Raw genomic sequence first — 23,040 nt, 5'->3', positions numbered from 1 at the left:
AAAGTGTATGGTAGAGTTATTATTGAAAGAATTAAGAATAAGACAGAGAGTAGGATAGCAGATGAACAAGGAGGCTTTAGGAAAGGTAGGTGGTGTGTAGACCAAGTGCTTACAGTGAAACATGTAAGTGAACAGTATTTAGATAAGGTAAAGAGGTTTTTGTGGTATTTATGGATTTATTAAAGGCATATGACAGGGTGGATAGGGGGGCAATGTGGCAGATGTTGCAGGTGAATGGTATAGGAGGTAGGTTACTGAAAGCAGTGAAGAGTTTTTACGAGGATAGTGAGGCTCAAGTTAGAGAATGTAGGAAAGAGGGAAATTATTTCCCAGTAAAAGTAGGACTTAGACAAGGATGTGTGATGTCACCGTGGTTGTTCAATATATTTATAGATGGGGTTGTAAGAGAAGTAAATGCGAGGGTCTTGGCAAGAGGCGTGGAGTTAAAAGATAAAGAATCACACATAAAGTGGGAGTTGTCACAGTTGCTCTTTGCTGATGACACTGTGCTCTTGGGAGATTCTGAAGAGAAGTTGCAGAGGTTGGTGGATGAATTTGGTAGGGTATGTAAAAGAAAAAGAAAAGTGAATATAGGAAAGAGTAAGGTTATGAGGATAAAAAGATTAGGTGACGAAAGGCTGAACATCAGATTGGAGGGAGAGAGAATGGAGGAGGTGAATATATTCACATATTTAGGAATGGACGTGTCAGCGGATGGGTCTATGAAGGATGAGGTGAATCACAGAATTGATGAGGGGAAAAGGGTGAGTGGTGCACTTAGGAGTCTGTGGAGACAAAGAACTTTGTCCTTGGAGACAAAAAGGTGAATGTATGAGAGTATAGTTGTACCAACACTCTTATATGGGTGTGAAGCATGGGTGATGAATGTTGCAGCGAGGAGAAGGCTGGAGGAAGCGGAGATGTCATGTCTGAAGGCAATGTGTGGTGTGAATATAATGCAGAGAATTCGTAGTTTGGAAATTAGGAGGAGGTGCGGGATTACCAAAACTGTTGTCCAGAGGGCTGAGGAGAGGTTGTTGACGTGGTTTGGATATGCAGATAGAGTGGAACAAAACAGTGACTTTTAGAGTGAATAAATCTGTAGTGGAAGGAAGGTGGGGTAGGGGTCGGCCTAGGAAAGGTTGGAGGGAGGGGGTAAAGGAGGTTTTGTGTGCGAGGGGCTTGGACTTCCAGCAGGCATGTGTGAGCGTGTTTGATAGGAGTGAATGGAGACAAATGGTTTTTAATACTTGACGTGCTGTTGGAGTGTGAGCAAAGTAACATTTATGAAGGGGTTCAGGGAAACCGGCAGGCCGGACTTGAGTCCTGGAGATGGGAAGTACAGTGCCTGCACTCTGAAGGAGGGGTGTTAATGTTGCAGTTTAAAAACTGTAGTGTAAAGCACGCTTCTGGCAAGACAGTGATGGACTGAATGATGGTGAAAGTTTTTCTTTTTCGGGCCACCCTGCCTTGGTGGGAATCGGCCAGTGTGATAAAAAATAAATAATTTGTAGTGTGAACCATAAACACATGTAATATATAAAACAAAAACATCAGTAGTTTGAACACTAAGGACCAGTAACATGAATTACAAGCCCCAGTAGAGTGAACCACGATCACCAGTACAGTGAACCACGACCACCAGTACAGTGAACCACGATCACCAGTACAGTGAACCACGATCACCAGTACAGTGAACCACGATCACCAGTACAGTGAACCACGATCACCAGTACAGTGAACCTCGATCACCAGTACAGTGAACCACGATCACCAGTACAGTGAACCACGATCACCAGTACAGTGAACCACGATCACCAGTACAGTGAACCACGATCACCAGTAGAGTGACCCACGATCACCAGTACAGTGAACCACGACCACCAGTACAGTGAACCACGATCACCAGTACAGTGAACCACGATCACCAGTACAGTGAACCACGACCACCAGTACAGTGAACCACGATCACCAGTACAGTGAACCACGATCACCAGTAGAGTGAACCACGATCACCAGTACAGTGAACCACGATCACCAGTACAGTGAACCACGATCACCAGTACAGTGAACCACGATCACCAGTAGAGTGACCCACGATCACCAGTACAGTGAACCACGATCACCAGTACAGTGAACCACGATCACCAGTACAGTGAACCACGATCACCAGTACAGTGAACCACGATCACCAGTACAGTGAACCACGATCACCAGTAGAGTGACCCACGATCACCAGTACAGTGAACCACGATCACCAGTAGAGTGACCCATGATCACCATTACAGTGAACCACGATCACCAGTACAGTGAACCACGACCACCAGTAGAGTGAACTACGATCACCAGTACAGTGAACCACGATCACCAGTAGAGTGAACCACGACCACCAGCAGAGTGAACCACGATCACCAGTACAGTGAACCACGATCACCAGTAGAGTGAACCACGACCACCAGTAGAGTGAACCACGATCACCAGTACAGGGAACCACGATCACCAGTAGAGTGAACCACGATCACCAGTACAGTGAACCACGATCACCAGCAGAGTGACCCACGATCACCAGTACAGTGAACCACGATCACCAGTACAGTGAACCACGACTACCAGTAGAGTGACCCACGATCACCAGTACAGTGAACCACGACCACCAGTACAGTGAACCACGACCACCAGTAGAGTGACCCACGATCACCAGTACAGTGAACCACGATCACCAGTACAGTGAACCACGATCACCAGTACAGTGAACCACGATCACCAGTACAGTGAACCACGATCACCAGTAGAGTGACCCATGATCACCAGTACAGTGAACCACGATCACCAGTAGAGTGAACCACGATCACCAGTACAGTGAACCACGATCACCAGTAGAGTGACCCATGATCACCAGTACAGTGAACCACGATCACCAGTAGAGTGAACCACGACCACCAGTAGAGTGACCCACGATCACCAGTACAGTGAACCACGATCACCAGTAGAGTGAACCACGATCACCAGTACAGTGAACCACGATCACCAGTAGAGTGACCCATGATCACCAGTAGAGTGAACCACGATCACCAGTACAGTGAACCACGATCACCAGTAGAGTGACCCATGATCACCAGTACAGTGAACCACGATCACCAGAAGAGTGAACCACGATCACCAGTACAGTGAACCACGATCACCAGTAGAGTGACCCATGATCACCAGTACAGTGAACCACGATCACCAGTAGAGTGAACCACGACCACCAGTAGAGTGACCCACGATCACCAGTACAGTGAACCACGATCACCAGTAGAGTGAACCACGATCACCAGTACAGTGAATCACGATCACCAGTAGAGTGACCCATGATCACCAGTACAGTGAACCACGATCACCAGTACAGTGAACCACGATCACCAGTAGAGTGACCCATGATCACCAGTGCAGTGAACCACGATCACCAGTAGAGTGAACCACGATCACCAGTACAGTGAACCACGATTACCAGTAGAGTGACCCATGATCACCAGTACAGTGAACCACGATCACCAGTACAGTGAACCACGATCACCAGTAGAGTGACTCATGATCACCAGTACAGTGAACCACGATCACAAGTAGAGTGAACCACGATCACCAGTACAGTGAACCACGATCACCAGTAGAGTGACCCATGATCACCAGTACAGTGAACCACGATCACCAGTACAGTGAACCACGATCACCAGTAGAGTGACCCATGATCACCAGTACAGTGAACCACGATCACCAGTAGAGTGAACCACGATCACCAGTACAGTGAACCACGATCACCAGTAGAGTGACCCATGATCACCAGTACAGTGAACCACGATCACCAGTAGAGTGAACCACGATCACCAGTACAGTGAACCACGATCACCAGTAGAGTGACCCATGATCACCAGTACAGTGAACCACGATCACCAGTAGAGTGAACCACGATCACCAGTACAGTGAACCACGATCACCAGTAGAGTGACCCATGATCACCAGTACAGTGAACCACGATCACCAGTAGAGTGAACCACAAGCACCAGCAGTGTGACCACAAAAACCAGTTGTGTAAACCACAAGCACCAGTATTGTGATCCACAAACACCAGTAGTGTGAACCACAAGCACCAGTAGTGTGAACCACAAGCACCAGTATTATGAACCACAAACACCAGTAGTGTGAACCACAAGCACCAGTATTGTGAGCCACAAACACCAGTAGTGTGAACCACAAGCACCAGTAGTGTGAACCACAAACACCAGTAGTGTGAACCACAAGCACCAGTATTGTGAGCCACAAACACCAGTAGTGTGAACCACAAGCACCAGTAGTGTGAACCACAAGCACCAGTATTATGAACCACAAACACCAGTAGTGTGAACCACAAGCACCAGTATTGTGAGCCACAAACACCAGTAGTGTGAACCACAAGCACCAGTAGTGAGAACCACAAGCACCAGTATTATGAACCACAAACACCAGTAGTGTGAACCACAAGCACCAGTATTGTGAGCCACAAACACCAGTAGTGTGAACCACAAGCACCAGTAGTGTGAACCACAAGCACCAGTATTATGAACCACAAACACCAGTAGTGTGAACCACAAGCACCAGTATTGTGAGCCACAAACACCAGTAGTGTGAACCACAAGCACCAGTAGTGTGAACCACAAGCACCAGTATTATGAACCACAAACACCAGTAGTGTGAACCACAAGCACCAGTATTGTGAGCCACAAACACCAGTAGTGTGAACCACAAGCACCAGTAGTGTGAACCACAAGCACCAGTATTATGAACCACAAACACCAGTAGTGTGAACCACAAGCACCAGTATTGTGAGCCACAAACACCAGTAGTGTGAACCACAAGCACCAGTAGTGTGAACCACAAGCACCAGTATTATGAACCACAAACACCAGTAGTGTGAACCACAAGCACCAGTATTGTGAGCCACAAACACCAGTAGTGTGAACCACAAGCACCAGTAGTGTGAACCTAAGCTTTCAAATACATATTAACAGTGACATTTATATATGTGTAAGTAATATTCACGTGTGATTTACAGTTATACAGTGACATTTATAGTGTATAGTGAATGAAGTGTATAACATCGTTATTTACGATTAATCATCGTGGTCAGGCTGACACAGCAAACTCAAGCCATAAACACCAGCCACATGTACTGTGTACCCTTCATGGTCATTGACCCTGAGGTTAAGCTTAGTAGGTCAGTAGTGTTTAACTCGAATATTGCTGACTTAAGCATGACAAAAACTCAGCTGTTTATAGCAGTACAGTGTTTTTTAAACACTCTAAGTGTGGTGCTAGAATTTTCAGTATAACATTAAAATGGCTTGTTTGAAAACTCAGTTTCAGTCTTTACAGACTAAGATTACACAATTAGAAAATCTAATTTCAGTCTGTATAGGATTAACTCAAGAAACAAACATAGATTTTGATAATCTTGAGGTCAAATTTGAATTACTTATACAACGTCTGGAAATAATTAATTCAGACTATACTCATTATGAAAATTAATTTCTTGAATCAGATCCATCTGAGGATGAAATTAAAAATGTTTTGGATACTTTTAGTAATCAACAATTAAGGTGGACAGGAGTACAGGCTATCTGCAGCAAAACTCTGTCACAGAGACCTACTGTAACTAGTGGTCAAACACCTGTTACACCTGTAACAACAAGACGTGTCCCATTACCAAGCTTACCTACCTTGTCATTACCTATTTTCCAAGGTCATAATTACGAAGAATTCATTAATGGGTTTCAGTCCATAGTAAATTCACGAACTGACATAGATGAGATTGCTAAGTTCAATTATCTTAAATGTCTTGTGAAGGGAGAACCCAATGAACTGATTAAGTCATTTCCAGTGGTTAAAGGCAATTATCAAATAGCCTTACGTGTCTTAGCAGACAATTTCTTTGATGCTGACAAGGCCAGAGTTAGACATGCAGTCATAATATCAAGCTTGAAGCCACCCAAACATTGTTGTTCAGACTTACAGGCATTTAGAATCACATTAGACAATAGTCTCAGATCTCTAGATGCTAAATATGACCTAAGACAATGTGATTGGTTTATCAGTGGTATTGTACAAGATAAGTTGTCACCACAAACTATTGAACGATTAAATATTATGTTCAATAAACGCTATTTCACTTGTTAGGAAATTAGCAATGGTTTACAAACAATAGTTTCATGCATGCAAGCAACGAGACAAGATGAAAAATCCACAAATCCCGTGGATAACAAACCTTCAACTCAGTATAAAAAGAGTATACCTACTCCCACTAACGACAGAATGGGAAATCCCATATAGACATTTATCAAGCTGTGAATACAACAGACAGTAAATAGACTGTCATACATAAACGTACTCCAAAATGTGTACTTTGTGATGGAACACATTGGGCACAGTATTGTAATCAATACACATCAATGGAGGCACGTAAACAACGTGTTCATCAGCTGAAAAGGTGCATCAAGTGTTTAGGTGAACACAAGGGAGGAAAATGCTCACTGAAGAAGTGTTTTAAATGCAAGGGTATGCATCATACAGCATTATGCCCAAATACTTTTGCTGAACAGCAGAAGACTTCCACAGAATCAGGAAGTCAACAAGCAACAGCATTAAATGTGAGAGATAAGTTTAAAGCAACTGCTCTCCCGATAGCTCGAGTTGAGTTATCTAATAAATTACATAAAACAAACGTGCTAACACTATTTGATCAAGGCTCATAAAGGTCCTTCATAAGAAGATCAGTGTTGCAGAAACTGAATAAACATCCCTATGCCAAAATACAGTTAGATATAGCTGGTTTTTCCACAATTCTGGTAAACAGACATATGACCTAGCCAGAATCACTGTTGGTCTAGGAAACAGGAAAAAGACAGTAGAAGCTGTGGTAGTAGATGTTTTGCCTAAGTCTGTGCAGATCCAGGGATTAAAAGAAACAGTTGCAGTACTGAAAGCAGCTAAGGTCAAGTTAGCCTGTCCTGACATACAGACGGACACTATTAGTCCAATTGATTTAATCATTGGAAGTGATTATTATCACTATTTTGTGCAAAATATAGTAAGTAAACATGATGTTCACTTGCTGAAAACTGCAGGAGGCCACATGATATGTGGTCCCATTCCCTCTCAAAGTGGGAAAGAAGCTGATATTGATTCAGTGGAAAATGTACTAGTTACGAGAATAACCGCTGATCATGTACCACAGCAAAAATTATCATTACTGGAAGAAATGAATGCACCAGTTGATAAGTTGTGGGATTTAGATGCGATAGGTATTGATGTAAATAAACCAAGCCCACAAGAGTCTCAGACTTATAACCAATATTTGGACACTGTCAAATATGAAGATGGACAGTATTGGGTTAGGTTACCATGGAAATTAAATCCACCACATCTGCCTAGAAATTATCGCATGGCTTTCGGACAGATGAAAGCACAAATACATGAGCTCAGGAAGAATCCAGAGCTACTGACTGTTTATGATAATATCATACAAGAACAGTTGGACAATAAATTCATTGAGGAAATAGTCGAAGATAAGTTGAAGACAGACGTTCATTATCTCCCGCACCATGGAGTCAGAAAAGATTCTGAAACCACTCCCCTACGTGTTGTATATAATTGCAGCGCACGTGCAAATAAAGATGTAGCAAGTCTTAATGATTGTCTGATGACTGGACCCTCACTAACTGAGAAGCTTGGAGACGTGCTTACGAAATTTCGCACAAACCCATATGCCTACACGGCTGATATTTCCAAAGCATTCTTAAGAGTAGGACTACAAGAAATAGATACAGATTATACTCGATTCTTGTGGCCTGAAAATCCACATGATCCTCAAAGTCCTGTGAAAACTTATCGTTTCAAATCAGTATTATTTGGTGCAACATCCTCTCCATTCTTACTAGAAGCTACTCTAAATACACATTTGAAGAAATCTGAAAGTCCCTTCAAAGAAATCTTAAAGAAAAGTTTCTATGTGGACAGTCTTCAAGGTACTGTGAATAAAGAGGAGAATTTGAAATCCTTATACAGAGAAGCTAACAAGGAGATGAAAGAAGCAAATATGCCTCTAAGGATGTGGAATACAAATTCAAAGCAATTAAGGGAACTTATCAAAGAAGATTTCCCTGAAACTGAAATTCCTGATTGCAACAATATGCTGGGACTTAATTGGAACACACAGGAAGATACTTTGAGTCTCAAAAAGATAAACAATAAATCATGCAGTACACTCACTAAACGTAGTTTACTGTCAGAGGTATCACAATGTTTTGATCCTCTAGGACTCGTCTCACCAATTACCATAAAGGGTAAAATGCTTATGCAAGATGCATGGAAACTCAAAATTGGATGGGATGAGAACTTGCCTCTAGAAATGAGTCAAGCATGGGATGAAATATCCAAGGAGTTTAAACAACTTCATCAAATTAAACTTCCCAGACAAATAGGTCAAGAGGGAAACAATTACACATTACATGTGTTCTGTGATGCGTCAACCAGAGGTTATGGCGCTGTAGCTTACATGAGTAATGCTGAAGGAAGTACACTAATTACTTCAAAGGCCAGGGTAGCACCCTTGAAGGTCAGAACAGTACCACAATTGGAACTGACAGCACTCTATGTAGGTACAAAATTAGCTGTCTATCTCAACAAAGTACTTGATCATCTCACTATTGAAAAAACCGTGATCTGGAGTGATAATGAAGCAGTTCTCCAGTGGTTAAGAAATAATAAGAGTAAGCTCGTCTATGTACAGAACAGAGTAGCAGAAATAAAAGAGATGCAGAGAGATTATCTCTTTCTCCACGTCTCTACCCAAGAGAATCCAGCTGACATGTTGTCACGTGGTGTCCTACTCAAGAAATTTGTGGATAATAAATTATGGCTCCACGGACCGAACTGGCTCTCTAATGAAAATAACTGGCCTCAGCAAAAAGCTCTCATTATGCCGGAAGAAACAGTCTGCTTGAACACAGCAGAAATAAGTTGTGTAAATACTACAGACACAACAGAAATAGTCATTGATGGATCTAAATACTCATCTTTGGGTAAACTCTTAAGAGTTACAGCTCTTGTCTTTAAATACATTAAAGGAATAAAACCTGATTATGAATATCTTGAACCTATTAAATACTGGGTGAAACTAATACAGAAAGATGTTTTCTCTACAGAATATAAATTTCTAGAAACACAAGATAAATCCCCAAAGAAACCTGTCATGATTAATTCTTTAGGACTTTATCTCGACTCAGAAAAGATTATAAGATGTCGAGGAAGAATTCATAATTCTTCACTACCTAAAGAAGCCATACATCCAATATTAATCCCCAAGAATCATTGGCTAACAAAACTGATTGTGCAAAACGCCCACAGTAACGTGTTACATGATGGGGTAGCTGACACACTTTGTCATATACGACAATCCTACTGGATACCTCAAGGTCGACAAAGTGTGAAAAAACAAATAAAGGACTGTATTATTTCTCGTCACTACGATATGCGAGTATATCAGTATCCAGGTCCACCTCCATATCCCTCTGAAAGAGTTTGTCATATCACTCCATTTGAGGTGACAGGTGTAGATTACACTGGACCAATAATTTTAACCAAAACAGTTGACAAAGTTCCCATCAAGGTGTACATCTGTTTGTTCACTTGTGCTACAACTAGAGCAGTACATCTAGAAGTAGCCACTGACATGTCTGCTGAAACCTTTATCAAATTATTCAGAAGGATTGCAGCCAGAAGGGCATGTCCCAGACTGATGATTTCAGATAATGCAACGAATTTTGTTGCTGGTGCTGCTTATATAAGCAAGATCTTTGATCAACCAGAAGTACAACAGATGCTGAATCAACGCAGTTGTCGTTGAAGACACATTCCTCCTAAATCTCCATGGCACGGCGGATTTTATGAAAGAATGGTCGGCATTGTATAACGTTGTTTAAGGAAGACTCTTCAGCGTCAAAGAATCGACTTAGAAGAATTCCGTACAGTTGTGACTGAAATTGAAAATAGAGTCAACAACAGACCTCTAACTTATGTTACCGATGATCTGGACAAATTAGAAGTGTTAAGTCCATCTCATTTACTCCATGGCAGAAGGCTTGAACCTGTTCCTCCCATGAATGATGAAGAAATCATAGAAGATCCTACTTATTTCGAACCTGAGCAACTCAGACGTAAATTCAAACACCTTAATAAAGTGACTGAACGTTGGGAGAAAATTTGGCGAGAAGACTATCTCACCTCATTGAGAGAACACTTCTATGGAGCTGGTGTTCCTGAAAATCATAAGTCCTTAAGACCTGGTGACATAGTGATTATTGACAATGATGGTCCGAGGTCCCAATGAACACTTGGAAAAATTGTGACCATATATCCTGATGCAAATGGAATCATCAGGACAGTTGATGTTTTGAGCAAAGGTGTAGTGAATAAGCGGACAATAAATAAACTAGTACCGTTAGAATTACAAAGTGTTGAAAACAAAATTAGTGATTCTCCAGAAACCACACAGACTAAAGCTGTTCAGAAAAGACAAGCAGCAGTGGTGGCGAGTGAGAAAATTAAATTAATGTTAAGTGATGAATAGTTTACCTGCAGCGAACCTCCGCCACCCCCAGTGTGGAGAAATTTTCTCCAGGAGGGGGTATCAGCCCCCTTCAGCCCCTTTCAGCCCTGAGGGGCCCAGCCCTCTCAGAAGGGGCAAATATCTTGTTTACTGCTACAGCGAGTAATTGATCCCAGATGCAGTACCAGTATACGATCTGTGGTCTAGCGACCGCCGCTCCTTGCAGTCCAGTGTTGCAGAGTGTATTTTAATAAGAGACAGTACGTCTCTTACCTTAGCAGGACAATTAAGGAAAATCCTGCTCCCACTTTATTACCATAGTAAAGATAGTGGACATTGTTGTCTATGCTTAAGACAGCAAAACTCAAACATTCTGCTTTGCTTCATCGAGGAAGTGGCAAGGAAGCAAAAGTACTAGGTCAGCTTTTCCTTTGTGCTGGGGGCAGTGACAGCGTGTGGCGTTGTGGCATCTTCAGATTACTTTTGACTCTACTGAGAGTGACACTGACGCCAGGATAACCAACAAAGAACGATCTGTGCGTTGGTGTGAACAAAGTGTCTCATAAAACACAATAAACACTTAAGAGAAGTGTGATCAGCTTCTTTAGTGATAAGATTGTGAACAACAAAGACAAATCTTGTGGAACATAGTGTACCAGTGTGCGTATTCCTAGACTATGGAAGACGTGGACATCCAAGGACACTTCAGCTTCTATCAAGTCACCGATACCTGTCGAAGGTGTGAAGAACACCATAGCTCACGCTACAAGAGCAAGGTAGGTTACGAATTTCTTGTAGTACAGGGGACTGCGCAGTTCTTGAGTGGCAAGGAGTTTGTAATCAACCTATAGTCGGCAGTTAGGTGCGGACTTTTGAGTCCACACAAGTAAGTTTGTCATCCATCAGTGAATGAAATATGCTGACATAACACCCCCTAGGGGTAATTTATAATCTTACAAATTATAGCTCATTACAGCCCGTTGAGAGATGATCATGACAACAATTCAAGACCTCGTCTGCAGGGGCGGCTGTGTAGACGATTTGCTGTCTTTTATCAGCTAAGTGTTCCCTATATTTAAATTTAAAATTAAGCTTAACTGGTAATCCCATTTCTCAACAAACCACAAGCACCAGTAGTGTAAACCACAAGCAAAAGTAGTGTGAACCACAGGCACCAGTAGTGTGAACCACAAGCACCAGCACTGTGAATCACAAGCACCAGTAGTGTGAACCACAAGCACCAGTAGTGTGAACCACAAGCACCAGTAGTGTGAACCACAAGCACCAGTAGTGTGAACCACAAGCACCAGTAGTGTGAACCACAAGCATCAGTGATATGTATCACAAGCACCTGTAATATGTAATTATGTAAAGCATGACGATAATAAACTATGTACGATTGCGGTAACTAGTGATATGGTCCTAAGACAAATAGAGAAATTAAAACCTAACAAATCCCCAGGTCCTGATGAACTGTTTGCAAGGGTGTTAAAGGAATGTAAAGAGGAACTTAGCATAACTTTGGCTAATCTTTTTAACATATCACTACAAACTAGCATACTGCCTAGTAAATGGAAAATGGCAAATATAATACCTACTTACAAGGCAGGTGACAGGTCCCTAGCTTCAAACTATAGACCAATAAGCCTTACCTCCACAGTGGAAAAATTTAGGCAATAAATAATTGCCGAAGCAATTCGTAGCCATCTCGAAAGGTATAAATTAATTAATGAATCTCAGCACGGTTTTACAAAGGGGCGTTCCTGTCTTACGAATTTATTGACGTTCTTCATGAAGGTATTTGAGGAGGTAGATCATGGTAATGAATGTGATATTGTGTATATGGACTTCAGTAAGGCTTTTGATAGAATTCCACATCAGAGGCTATTGAGGAAACTTAAGGCACACGGAATAGGAGGAGAATTTTTTTCCTGCGTTGAGGCATGGTTGACGAATAGGCAGCAGAGAGTTTGCATAAATGGTGAGAAATCCGAATGAGGGCACGTCACAAGCGGTGAAACACAGGGGTCGTTGTTGGGACCCTTGTTGTTCATAATCTACATAAACTACACAGATAAGGGAATAAATAGCAACATAAGTAGATTTTGTGATGACACCAAAATAGGCCGTCCAATTCATTCTAATGAGGACATTAGAGCACTCCAGGATGATTTGAATAAACTCATGCAGTGGTCGGAGAAGTGGCAGACGCAGTTTAATATAGACAAATGCAAAGTTCTAAATGTTGGGCAGGAAAATAACCATGCCATATATAAACTAAATAATGTAGACCTTAATATTATGGATTGCAAAAAGGGTTTAGGAGTTATGGTTAGTAGTAATCTAAAAATAAGACAACAGTGTGTTAGTGTTTGCAATAAAGCTAACAGAATTCTTGGTTTCATATCTAGAAGTATAAATAATAGAAGTCCTCAGGTTGTTCTTCAACTCTATACATCCTTGGTTAGGCCTCATTTAGATTATGCTGCACAGTTCTGGTCACAGTATTACAGAATAGATATAAATGCTCTGGAAAACGTACAGAGGAGGATGACAAAGTTGATCCCCTGTATCAGAAATCTTCCCTATGAGGATAGACTGAGGCCCTGAATCTGCACTCTTTAGAAAGGCGTAGAATTAAGGTGGATATAACTGAGGTATATAAATTGAAAACAGGAATTAATAATGAGTATGTAAACCACATGCTAAAAATATCTAACATAGACAGGACTCGCAGCAATGAATTTAAATTGGAAAAAATAAGATTCAGGAAGGATATAGGAAAGCAATGGTTTGGTAATAGATTTGTGGATGAGTGGAACAAACTTCCGAGTACCGTCATAGACACTAAGACATTATGTAGTCTTAAAAGTTGGTTGGATAAATACACGAGTGGGTGTGTGTTGGTGTGAGTTGGACCTGACTAGCTACTAGGTCGGATGCCGTGCTCCTCCCTTAAGTGACGTGTCTGACTTCACTAGGACAAGGCATTGGCTTAAGCCGGTGGGACAACTGGAGCTCCTTCATATAGACCAGTAGGCCTGTTGCAGTGTTCCTTATTTCTAATGTTCTTATGTTCTTATGTTCTTATGAGGGCAAATATTCTATTAATGGGATGGATCTGTGAAGCAACTGCTAAGTATGGGCCAACAGGCCTGCTGCAGTGTTCCTCGCTTCATAAGTTCTTAAGCACCAGTAATATGTATCACAAGCACCAGTAATATGTATCACAAGCACCAGTAATATGTATCACAAGCACCAGTAATATGTATCACAAGCACCAGTAATATGTATCACAAGCACCAGTAATATGTATCACAAGCACCAGTAATATGTATCACAAGCACCAGTAATATGTATCACAAGCACCAGTAATATGTATCACAAGCACCAGTAATATGTATCACAAGCACCAGTAATATGCATAACAAGCACCAGTAATATGTATCACAAGCACCAGTAATATGTATCACAAGCACCAGTAAGGTGTATCACAAACACCAGTAAGGTGTATCACAAGCACCAGTAATATGTATCACAAGCACCAGTAATATGCATCACAAGCACCTGTAACATGTATCACAAGCAACAAAAATGTGTATCACAAGCACTAGTAATATGTATCACAAGCATCAGCAGTGTGTATCACAAGCACCACTAATATGTATCACAAGCACCAGTAATATGCATCAAAAGCACCACTAATATGTATCACAAGCTCCAGTAACATGTATTGCAAGCACCAGAAATATGTATCACAAGCACCAGTAATATGCATCACAAGCACCAGTAATATGTATCACAAGCACCAGTAATATGTATCACAAGCACCAGTAATATGTATCATAGGCATCAGTAATATGTATCACAAGCACCAGTAATATGTATCACAAGCACCACTAATGTGTATCACAAGCACCAATAATATGTATCATAAGCACCAGTAATATGTATCATAAGCACCAGTAATATGTATCACAAGCACCAGTAAGGTGTATCACAAGCACCAGTAATATGTATCACAAGCACCAGTAAGGTGTATCACAAGCACCAGTAAGGTGTATCACAAGCACCAGTAATATGTATCATAACCAACAGTAATATGTATCACAAGCACCAGTAATATGTATCATAGGCATCAGTAATATGTATCACAAGCACCAGTAATATGTATCACAAGCACCACTAATGTGTATCACAAGCACCAATAATATGTATCATAAGCACCAGTAATATGTATCATAAGCACCAGTAATATGTATCACAAGCACCAGTAAGGTGTATCACAAGCACCAGTAATATGTATCACAAGCACCAGTAAGGTGTATCACAAGCACCAGTAAGGTGTATCACAAGCACCAGTAATATGTATCATAAGCAACAGTAATATGTATCACAAGCACCAGTAAGGTGTATCACAAGCACCAGTAAGGTGTATCACAAGCACCAGTAATATGTATCACAAGCACCAGTAATATGTATCACAAGCACCAGTAATATGTATCACAAGCACCAGTAAGGTGTATCACAAGCACCAGTAAGGTGTATCACAAGCACCAGTAATATGTATCATAAGCACCAGTAATATGTATCACAAGCACCAGTAAAGTGTATCACAAGCACCAGTAAGGTGTATCACAAGCACCAGTAATATGTATCACAAGCACCAGTAATATGTATCATAAGCACCAGTAATATGTATCACAAGTACCAGTAAGGTGCATCACAAGCACCAGTAAGGTGTATCACAAGCACCAGTAATATGTATCACAAGCACCAGTAATATGTATCACAAGCACCAGTAATATGTATCACAAGCACCAGTAAGGTGTATCACAAGCACCAGTAAGGTGTATCACAAGCACCAGTAATATGTATCATAAGCACCAGTAATATGTATCACAAACACCAGTAAGGTGTATCACAAGCACCAGTAATATGTATCATAAGCACCAGTAATATGTATCACAAGCACCAATAAGGTGTATCACAAGCACCAGTAAGGTGTATCACAAGCACCAGTAATATGTATCACAAGCACCAGTAAGGTGTATCACAAGCACCAGTAATATGTATCACAAGCACCAGTAATATGTATCACAAGCACCAGTAATATGTATCACAAGCACCAGTAATATGTATCACAAGCACCAGTAATATGTATCACAAGCACGGGTAATGGGAACAACAATCACAAGAAGTGTGAACTACAACCATCAATAGTTTGAATCAAATACAACAGTTGTAAGAACAACAAAGACTGACAGTGTAACTTAGGAACACTAGAAGTATGTACCACAAGAACCAGTACTGTGAACAACAAGATCATGCACCAGTAGTGTTAATAAATTAGACACATGAGCAACTCTTGGATATCTTTATTGAGGAAACGTTTCGCCACACATTGGCTTCATCAGCCCTTCGTATGGACTGATGAAGCCACTGTGTGGCGAAACGTTTCCTCGATGAAGATACCCAAGAGTTGCACATGTGTCTAATTTATCAACGTGTCGGTTCTCTGAACCATTCATCTACACTAGTAGTGTTACGTACAAGCACTTGCACAATGAACCACAAGAACCAGTACAGTGAACAGCAAGATCATATACCATCAGTGCTGATGGTATATGATGTCTTACTCTCATATGTGTCTTACTCTCATCTTGTCGGTATTATATACCATTCGTACACAACTTGTCAGACACTGCAACATCATGGAATCTTAATTCTGAGGACATGTACATTACCTTCACGACTTCGACAACTACTACTACAACTAACCCATCTCTTTGGGAAGGACCTACTTCCACTGGGGAATCCCGCCTACCAGTGAATATGCCCTCGTCTGCTACACCTGACGTTACTATATAAGCGCCAGGATTCTTTCTTCTGCTTCAGAATCTCCACGACTATGGTGCTGTTCGCACCTACTCCTAGGTTGAGGGACTGATTACCTCATCTTCTGTACATAGTTCTACTGTCTTCAAGTTATGTCCTAGAATTTGTATTGATAAAGCCACTGGATGGCGAAACGTCTACAATAAAGATACCCAGATGTTGCACATGTGTCTTACTCTCATCTTGTCGGTATTATATACCATTCGTACACAACCACCATCAGTGCTACCTACAAGCATTTGCAGAGTAAACTACAAGTATCAGTGCTGTGAACAAGATCATGTACAATCAGTGATACCTACAAGCACTTGCACAGTGAACCACATGTAGCGGTACTGGGAACAAGATCATGCAACAACAGTGTTACCTACAAGCACTTGCACAGTAAACTGCAAGCACCAGTACTGTGAACAACAAGATCATGTACCAGCAGTATTACCTACAAGCACTTGCACAGTGAGCCATAAGTAGCAGTACTCTGAACAACAAGATCATGTATCATCAGTGTTACATACAAGCACTTGCACAGTAAACTGCAAGCACCAGTACTGTGAACAACAAGATCATGTACCACCAGTGTTACTTACAAGCACTTGCACAGCATACCACAACACTAATTCTGTGAACAACAAGATCATGCACCAGTAGTGTTTCCTACAAGCATTTGCAGAGTAAACTACAAGTATCAGTGCTGTGAATAACAAGATTCCGTACCAACAGTGTTACCTACAAGCACTTACGGAGTAAACTACAAGTACCAGGCGACGGAAAAGAATAACAGAGCGGCTAAAAGAGGTCAATATATCTGAAATGCATAGGGAGACACTGGTCAGAGAAATAGCAAACATCGAACTTAAGCTAAAGGAATCTTATAGGAGTCGGGAATAGCGGGAAAAACTAAAAGCCATAAATGAAATCTAAAGAAACCCAAAGAATTTCTTTTCTTATGCCAAATCAAAGTCGAGAACAACGTCCAGTATTGGGCCCCTACTTAAACAAGATGGGCCCTACACAAGTAGTATAAGTTGGTCGATCTAGGAACACTGCCGGATAATGACCATGGAAAATGAGATAATGATGGGGTTTGCATGACAGGGTAATTGTTTAATATGATTAATCATGGCCCAAGGGGATAGAGAGACTTATTCCTATACATTAATAAGTAGGTACATAAAGTAGAACAAAGGATTCGGGTGTGCAGGTGGCAGATTCCGGGATAATGAGTGTGGAAAAGAATGTGATAATGGGTGGTCTGCATAAGCACAGGTGCTGTCAGGGGGTACAAGTTTAATATGTTTAATCATCCCCCAGGGGATAGAGAGATTTATTTCTGTGTAATTACTAAGTATAGGAAGGTAGGTAATGATCACTTCTGACACCCCAAACTCAATCACTCTGATAGATGGGAGAGGCAGTACAAAAAAGGATTCAGGTGTGCAGGTGGGCAGATTCCCAGGATAATGAGTGTGGAAAAAGAATGTGATAATGGGTTGGTCTTCATAAGCTCAGGTGCTGTCAGGGGTACAAGATTTAATATGTTTAAACATCCCCCAAGGGGATAGAGAGAGAGAGAGGCTTATTTCTGTGTAATTACTAATTATAAGAAGGTAGGTAATGATCACTTCTGACTCCCCAAACTCAATCACTCTGATAGATGGGAGAGGGCAGTACAAAGGATTCAGGTGACTGGGTACAAGCTTACCATCTCCGAGGGAGTCCCCCCCCCCTTTCCCGGGCCTGCGACTCACTGACGCGACTGTTGCTACTTCACAACAACACTGCTGGGTTTAAAGAACGCGGTAATGGATGGGTAGCTGGTCCCCCGAGGGAGTGTTGCTCGCCCGTCCGTACCTCAGCAAAAAAAAAAAAAGGTTCTTCCGGGTACTACGGTAGTGTTTATTCTTGCCAGCTGCTAGATCTTTCCAGGTGGGGGAGGCTTAAAGCAGTGAGAAAGGCCATCTAGGGAAGACCTTTGTGCTGATAGAGCTCTTATAGGAACTTTGACATATACATTTTCCTCTTACCCACTCTCAGATGGGGAGAGGCTTAAGTGGTGCGATATTGTTTATATATATATATATGTTTAGACTAGAGAAGATAGTAATATATAGTTATATGTAAATAAAAATCAGAGTTTGTCAATATTTTTATTAATTCACATACAAAAGGGCAAAAGCTGTGCAAAGTTTTTTAGCGCGAGCAAAGGGGCGAAACTGTGCGAGTTTTACTGGTTAGACTGAATGACTGCGCTCCTCCTGTTCACTTTCTGTAAGATTGATAACCTCCCGCTCGAAAATGATTTCCTTTTCAGGTACATCATCATCATCTGCCGTCTTTACCCCTTCTGCCGGCTTTACCCCTTCTGCTGGCTTTACTGCGTCTCCAGCATTTACTCTCACGTCGGGGGTTTTCCCTTCCTTCTCCGACTGACCGTCAGGGTGCGCTTCAAGGTCGCCAGTTTGTTCAGCACCTGCTGCGGCAGTGACCTCAACAGAGTCATCAGATTGAGCAGTGAGCGTAGAGAGGTCCACAACGAGGTCATCAGACTGACATGAGGGAAGGCTCTGCGTTTCATCGTTGTCGAGATCTGGTTCTTTCTTCATAGGCTCCTCTATATCAGATGAACTGATCCCATCTTCCACAGGCTGTAAGTCATAAAGAGAACATATTTATCACTTTCAAATAAAGGAGTGGGACTCGTCTCTAATCTACCAAAGGAGGGAACATAGAAAGACATACCCTTTCCTGAGGAAGCCTATGTTTGCGTTTCCTGCTATCATCACAATGACACCGCTTTAGGAGTTTGAAGCCGGTGTGTTCCTTCCCTTCCAATCTACCAGCCGATAAAATCAAAACTTTACAAATTCTGACTGGCCCAGTGAAAACTGTTGAAGAAAAAAAAGGAGACTCAACTTTAAAATTATTATAAGTCTCTTGCGCTCGTTTTGTTTCGTTAATATTCAAAGAGAAGTATCCAATCTACCAGCCGATAAAATCAAAAACTTTACAAATTCTGACTGGTGCTGTGAAAACTGTTGAAAAAAGAGACTCAACTTTAAAAATTATTATAAGTCTCTTGCTCTCGTTTGTTTCGTTAATATTCAAAGAGAAGTTTTTAGCAAAATAAAATGTCTCGCTTACCAGAATCGAGAATGCCTGCTTCCTTCGCCATGATGAGAGTAAAAGGCTATGGAGAGGTCAGCCTCTATCTTTTGCGGGAAGACAGCTTCAGCGGGCTCTTATATACAACTCAGAGAGGGCCTTACCAGCCAGGAGGGGTATTTGGGGGATACTCTCGTCAGAGGTGACCTTCCTCACAGAGGGAAGCACAAAGATAACCTTGTCTACTTAGGCAAAATGTTTTTTCACAAGGAGGTAACATTTTAAAATTCTCTCTAGCATATGCTATCACTAATCTGTCATTGATAAAAAGCGATTTTTCCGAGAAATTTTTTTTAAAAAAATATAAAGCTCTTTCTAATCCCACAAGGCTTGCTTTATGAATAAACATCATAACATATAGACCGCAAGTGAGTGAAAAATCACTTTGTGTTCTGCCAGATAAACGATATAAATATTTAATTTTATTTAGTTTAAAAAATTTTTTTAAATTTATGCCATAATTCTCTGGTTTTTTCCCGTAACTGTCAAAGAAGAAGGATAGACTATTTTTCTTGTCCAAGAGAAGAGAAAAAAAAATGACCCATTACTTTTGAGCTGTACGAAGGAAGAATATTACTTACAAGCACTATGGGCCTGTCTGAGGGATAGTCATCTAATCTTATTTGCTGTAGAGCGTCTATAGTGAAACAGCCAATATATGTGACTTTATTTCCTAGGGCGGGAATTAAACTATTATTTATTTCTGCGCAATTCATTTTTTATTTATGCTCGCACATCACAATGAACAGATCTATTCTGGTCGATGGATAAAACACCAGTGGTCTGAGCAAATAATAAAACTACCTTATTATGAGGGGCGGGCTTAGAGAACTGTAATTCAATTCTCAAGTTACCAGATTTTTCAATCGGGAGAGCGTCTTCCACTTGGCTGTCGGTTAAATTGAAAATATTGATGGTTCGCCCGGAGGCGAATGATTCATAGAGAATTAAATTTTCTTCCTCAATGCCCAGAGAGTTAATTGCCTCATAATATAATTTACTATAATGATGGGGGAAATCACTGCTTATGCGATAAACTGTATTATTATTAATACATACAGATAAACTGGCTAGATCCCCATGCTCAAAATATAGACCATTCTCCTTATGTTTTCCTGCATAGGCTGTCATGGGCAAAATTACCATGAAAATTTTGGCGGGAATTACATGACCCCATGGCTGATCTATTAGGAGACTCGTTTGATTGTGACCTAGCACATAATTTTTACTTAGAGTGCGATTAAAAGTATATATTATCGGCTTTGCGTCTAAGGCTAGAGACTTGTTCAAGGCCATATAAGCTGATGTATATGGGTACACCCTATTAAGCCAAAGTTTAGCGTAATTAATATGGAGCTGGTATGTGCTGGCTTCATCGTCTGTTTTCAGAGTCCACGCTTGAGGGGATAATTCCAGCCTAATTTTTAAATCGATATTGTCAAGCAGATATTGGTCCAGAGTGGATATGTCCAGAGCCAAGGGAAAACACAGAGTTATGCCCTGTTCTTTATCATTCTTTGTCAGTATCTGTGGTTCTTTTGCCGATGTGCGGGCGAAATAGGCTGTATCGAACAATTTAGTTATACCTTCTCCTTTAAAGTTGGGCAAGAGATACCCCAGTCGGGCGATACTCGGCAACTGGCTTCGTTTTACTGAGCTGCAGAGTTTAATGAATGACCAGTAATTAAAACTAGAATTTGATTCCGTTATTTGCTCGCCCAGGAAACACTGGACACTTTTAAATAACGTGTTGGAAAATCCATTGACCAGAGCGATATTGCTTGTTTCCCCTAGTGGACTTTGCCCATCAGCCTCTGTTAGAGTCACTCTAAATTCTATAACTATTTTGCCTAAATCTAGAAATGCTCCGGGAACTCCAGGAATTCTAAATTCTAGAAAATTATCTTTTAGTTTTTGAGAGAGAGGAAGGTTTACTGGTAGAGTATCAAAACTCTGTGTGCGAGCTATGGAACTCTCAACTTGTCTCAGTCTATGCGGTCGCGGGAATTGATTAATGACGCTGGAAGAATAATCATTTAACGGGACTTTGAGTCCACTGTTTTCAGCCCCGACACCCGCCATGGCTAATAAGCAACTGTTTATACGAGAGAGAATACATCCGTTTTATAAGCAACTCGGCTTCGTCGGCGTTTATTTATCTTGCATTTATTATTTAGCCGTCGCTTAGTCACCCTGCTCACTCTGCCGCCCGTAATAACCTTCTTTGCAACACCTTTTAAAGCATCTATCCCGTGAGATTTAAGAGCAGCTTTCATGTCTGTTTTTCCAGACTGATAATCATCGAGCATTTTAGTTCCAAATTCTACTGCACTTGGCGCAGCCACTCTGAAAAGAAAAGGTAAAGCTCTTTTAGCTAGGCCCGCTAAAGCCGAAAAAAATCCCCCACCTCGGACTCTGTATGGCGCGTGAAAAGTTTGTATATCTCCCAGGCCACCCCCCACCTGGGAGGGTTTTAGGGAGAATAAACTCCGAAATTCCTGCTCAGAGGGCACTTGAAAGGGTACACGCATGTTTGGCGGTTAGAGAAACAATAACCATTTTTACGCTGAGTTGGTTCTATTTATTTATCGGTCTTACATGTAGCACTACGGTAGTGGAATGACCGCTTTCAAAAGACAGATTACGACCAAACTGATCTGTCATTTTGATAGCTATTTTATCTAATTTAGTTACGCATAGAGGTTTGTACATCATAGGATGAGCACCTTTTGAATAACTCTCCTGAAAGGCGAAAGCATCCAGAATATTGACTAACTGACTACCGTATATTTGCGGTTCCACAATATCACTATATATTAAAACATAATCAACTCCGGCAGTGGGATCAGGCTTGAATGGGGCAATCTGCTTGGGGAAGGAGGTCCCCTCGGGCGCGTCACTACGAAATAAATAATATTTTTCAGCGCTGCTAAGCCCAAGCACCCGAGCTATTCTCGGTTTAAATTGAGCTTTAAATGAAGTGGCAGCATTGTTTTTTCCCGTAAAGGTTCGCGATCTCGTCGAAACTAAAACCCTCCCAATTCCGACATCATAATTGAGTATTTTCCCTTTCGGGAAATGTGCCGAATAATTATCTCTAAAGGCTTTTTTTAAATCTGCTGTTAGCTGTCGATTAATTTCTTCAATAATATGGCTGGCATCTGTCGATAACACATCATTTTTTGGTAGAAAGTGATGGACTATTTCTTCTGTACTTATTCCTGTTTCAGTAATGTGATTTTGTATAATGTCAATACCGCATTCGGCATCGTCTCTTGTTAGAACATTGAATTTTTTGGGATACAAAACATTAAGCAAGGCTATTTCGTAGTTCAAGGATGGATTTAAAGGCGTTGCAGTAA

General features: G+C 41.2%; 2 protein-coding genes across 4 annotated transcripts in view; both read right to left on the bottom strand.

Moving 5' to 3' along the window:
- Positions 1–23,040, bottom strand: part of LOC138850954 (tyrosine-protein phosphatase Lar-like) — a 654,087-nt gene that overhangs the window by 478,942 nt on the left and 152,105 nt on the right. The window lies entirely within an intron of this gene.
- Positions 18,650–19,790, bottom strand: LOC138855355 (uncharacterized). The gene is made up of 3 exons (XM_070104391.1): positions 19,658–19,790; positions 19,256–19,401; positions 18,650–19,161 (listed from the first exon to the last, which is right to left on the bottom strand). Exons 1-3 carry the CDS (start codon positions 19,686–19,688, stop codon positions 18,748–18,750), a joined length of 591 nt encoding a protein of 196 aa, XP_069960492.1. The 5' UTR covers positions 19,689–19,790; the 3' UTR covers positions 18,650–18,747.

This window comes from Cherax quadricarinatus, chromosome 91 (genome assembly GCF_038502225.1).
Source record: "Cherax quadricarinatus isolate ZL_2023a chromosome 91, ASM3850222v1, whole genome shotgun sequence".
NCBI lineage: Eukaryota > Metazoa > Arthropoda > Malacostraca > Decapoda > Parastacidae > Cherax > Cherax quadricarinatus.
Note: the sequence above shows the minus strand (reverse complement) of the source record. Positions and strands in the feature narration are given on the sequence as shown.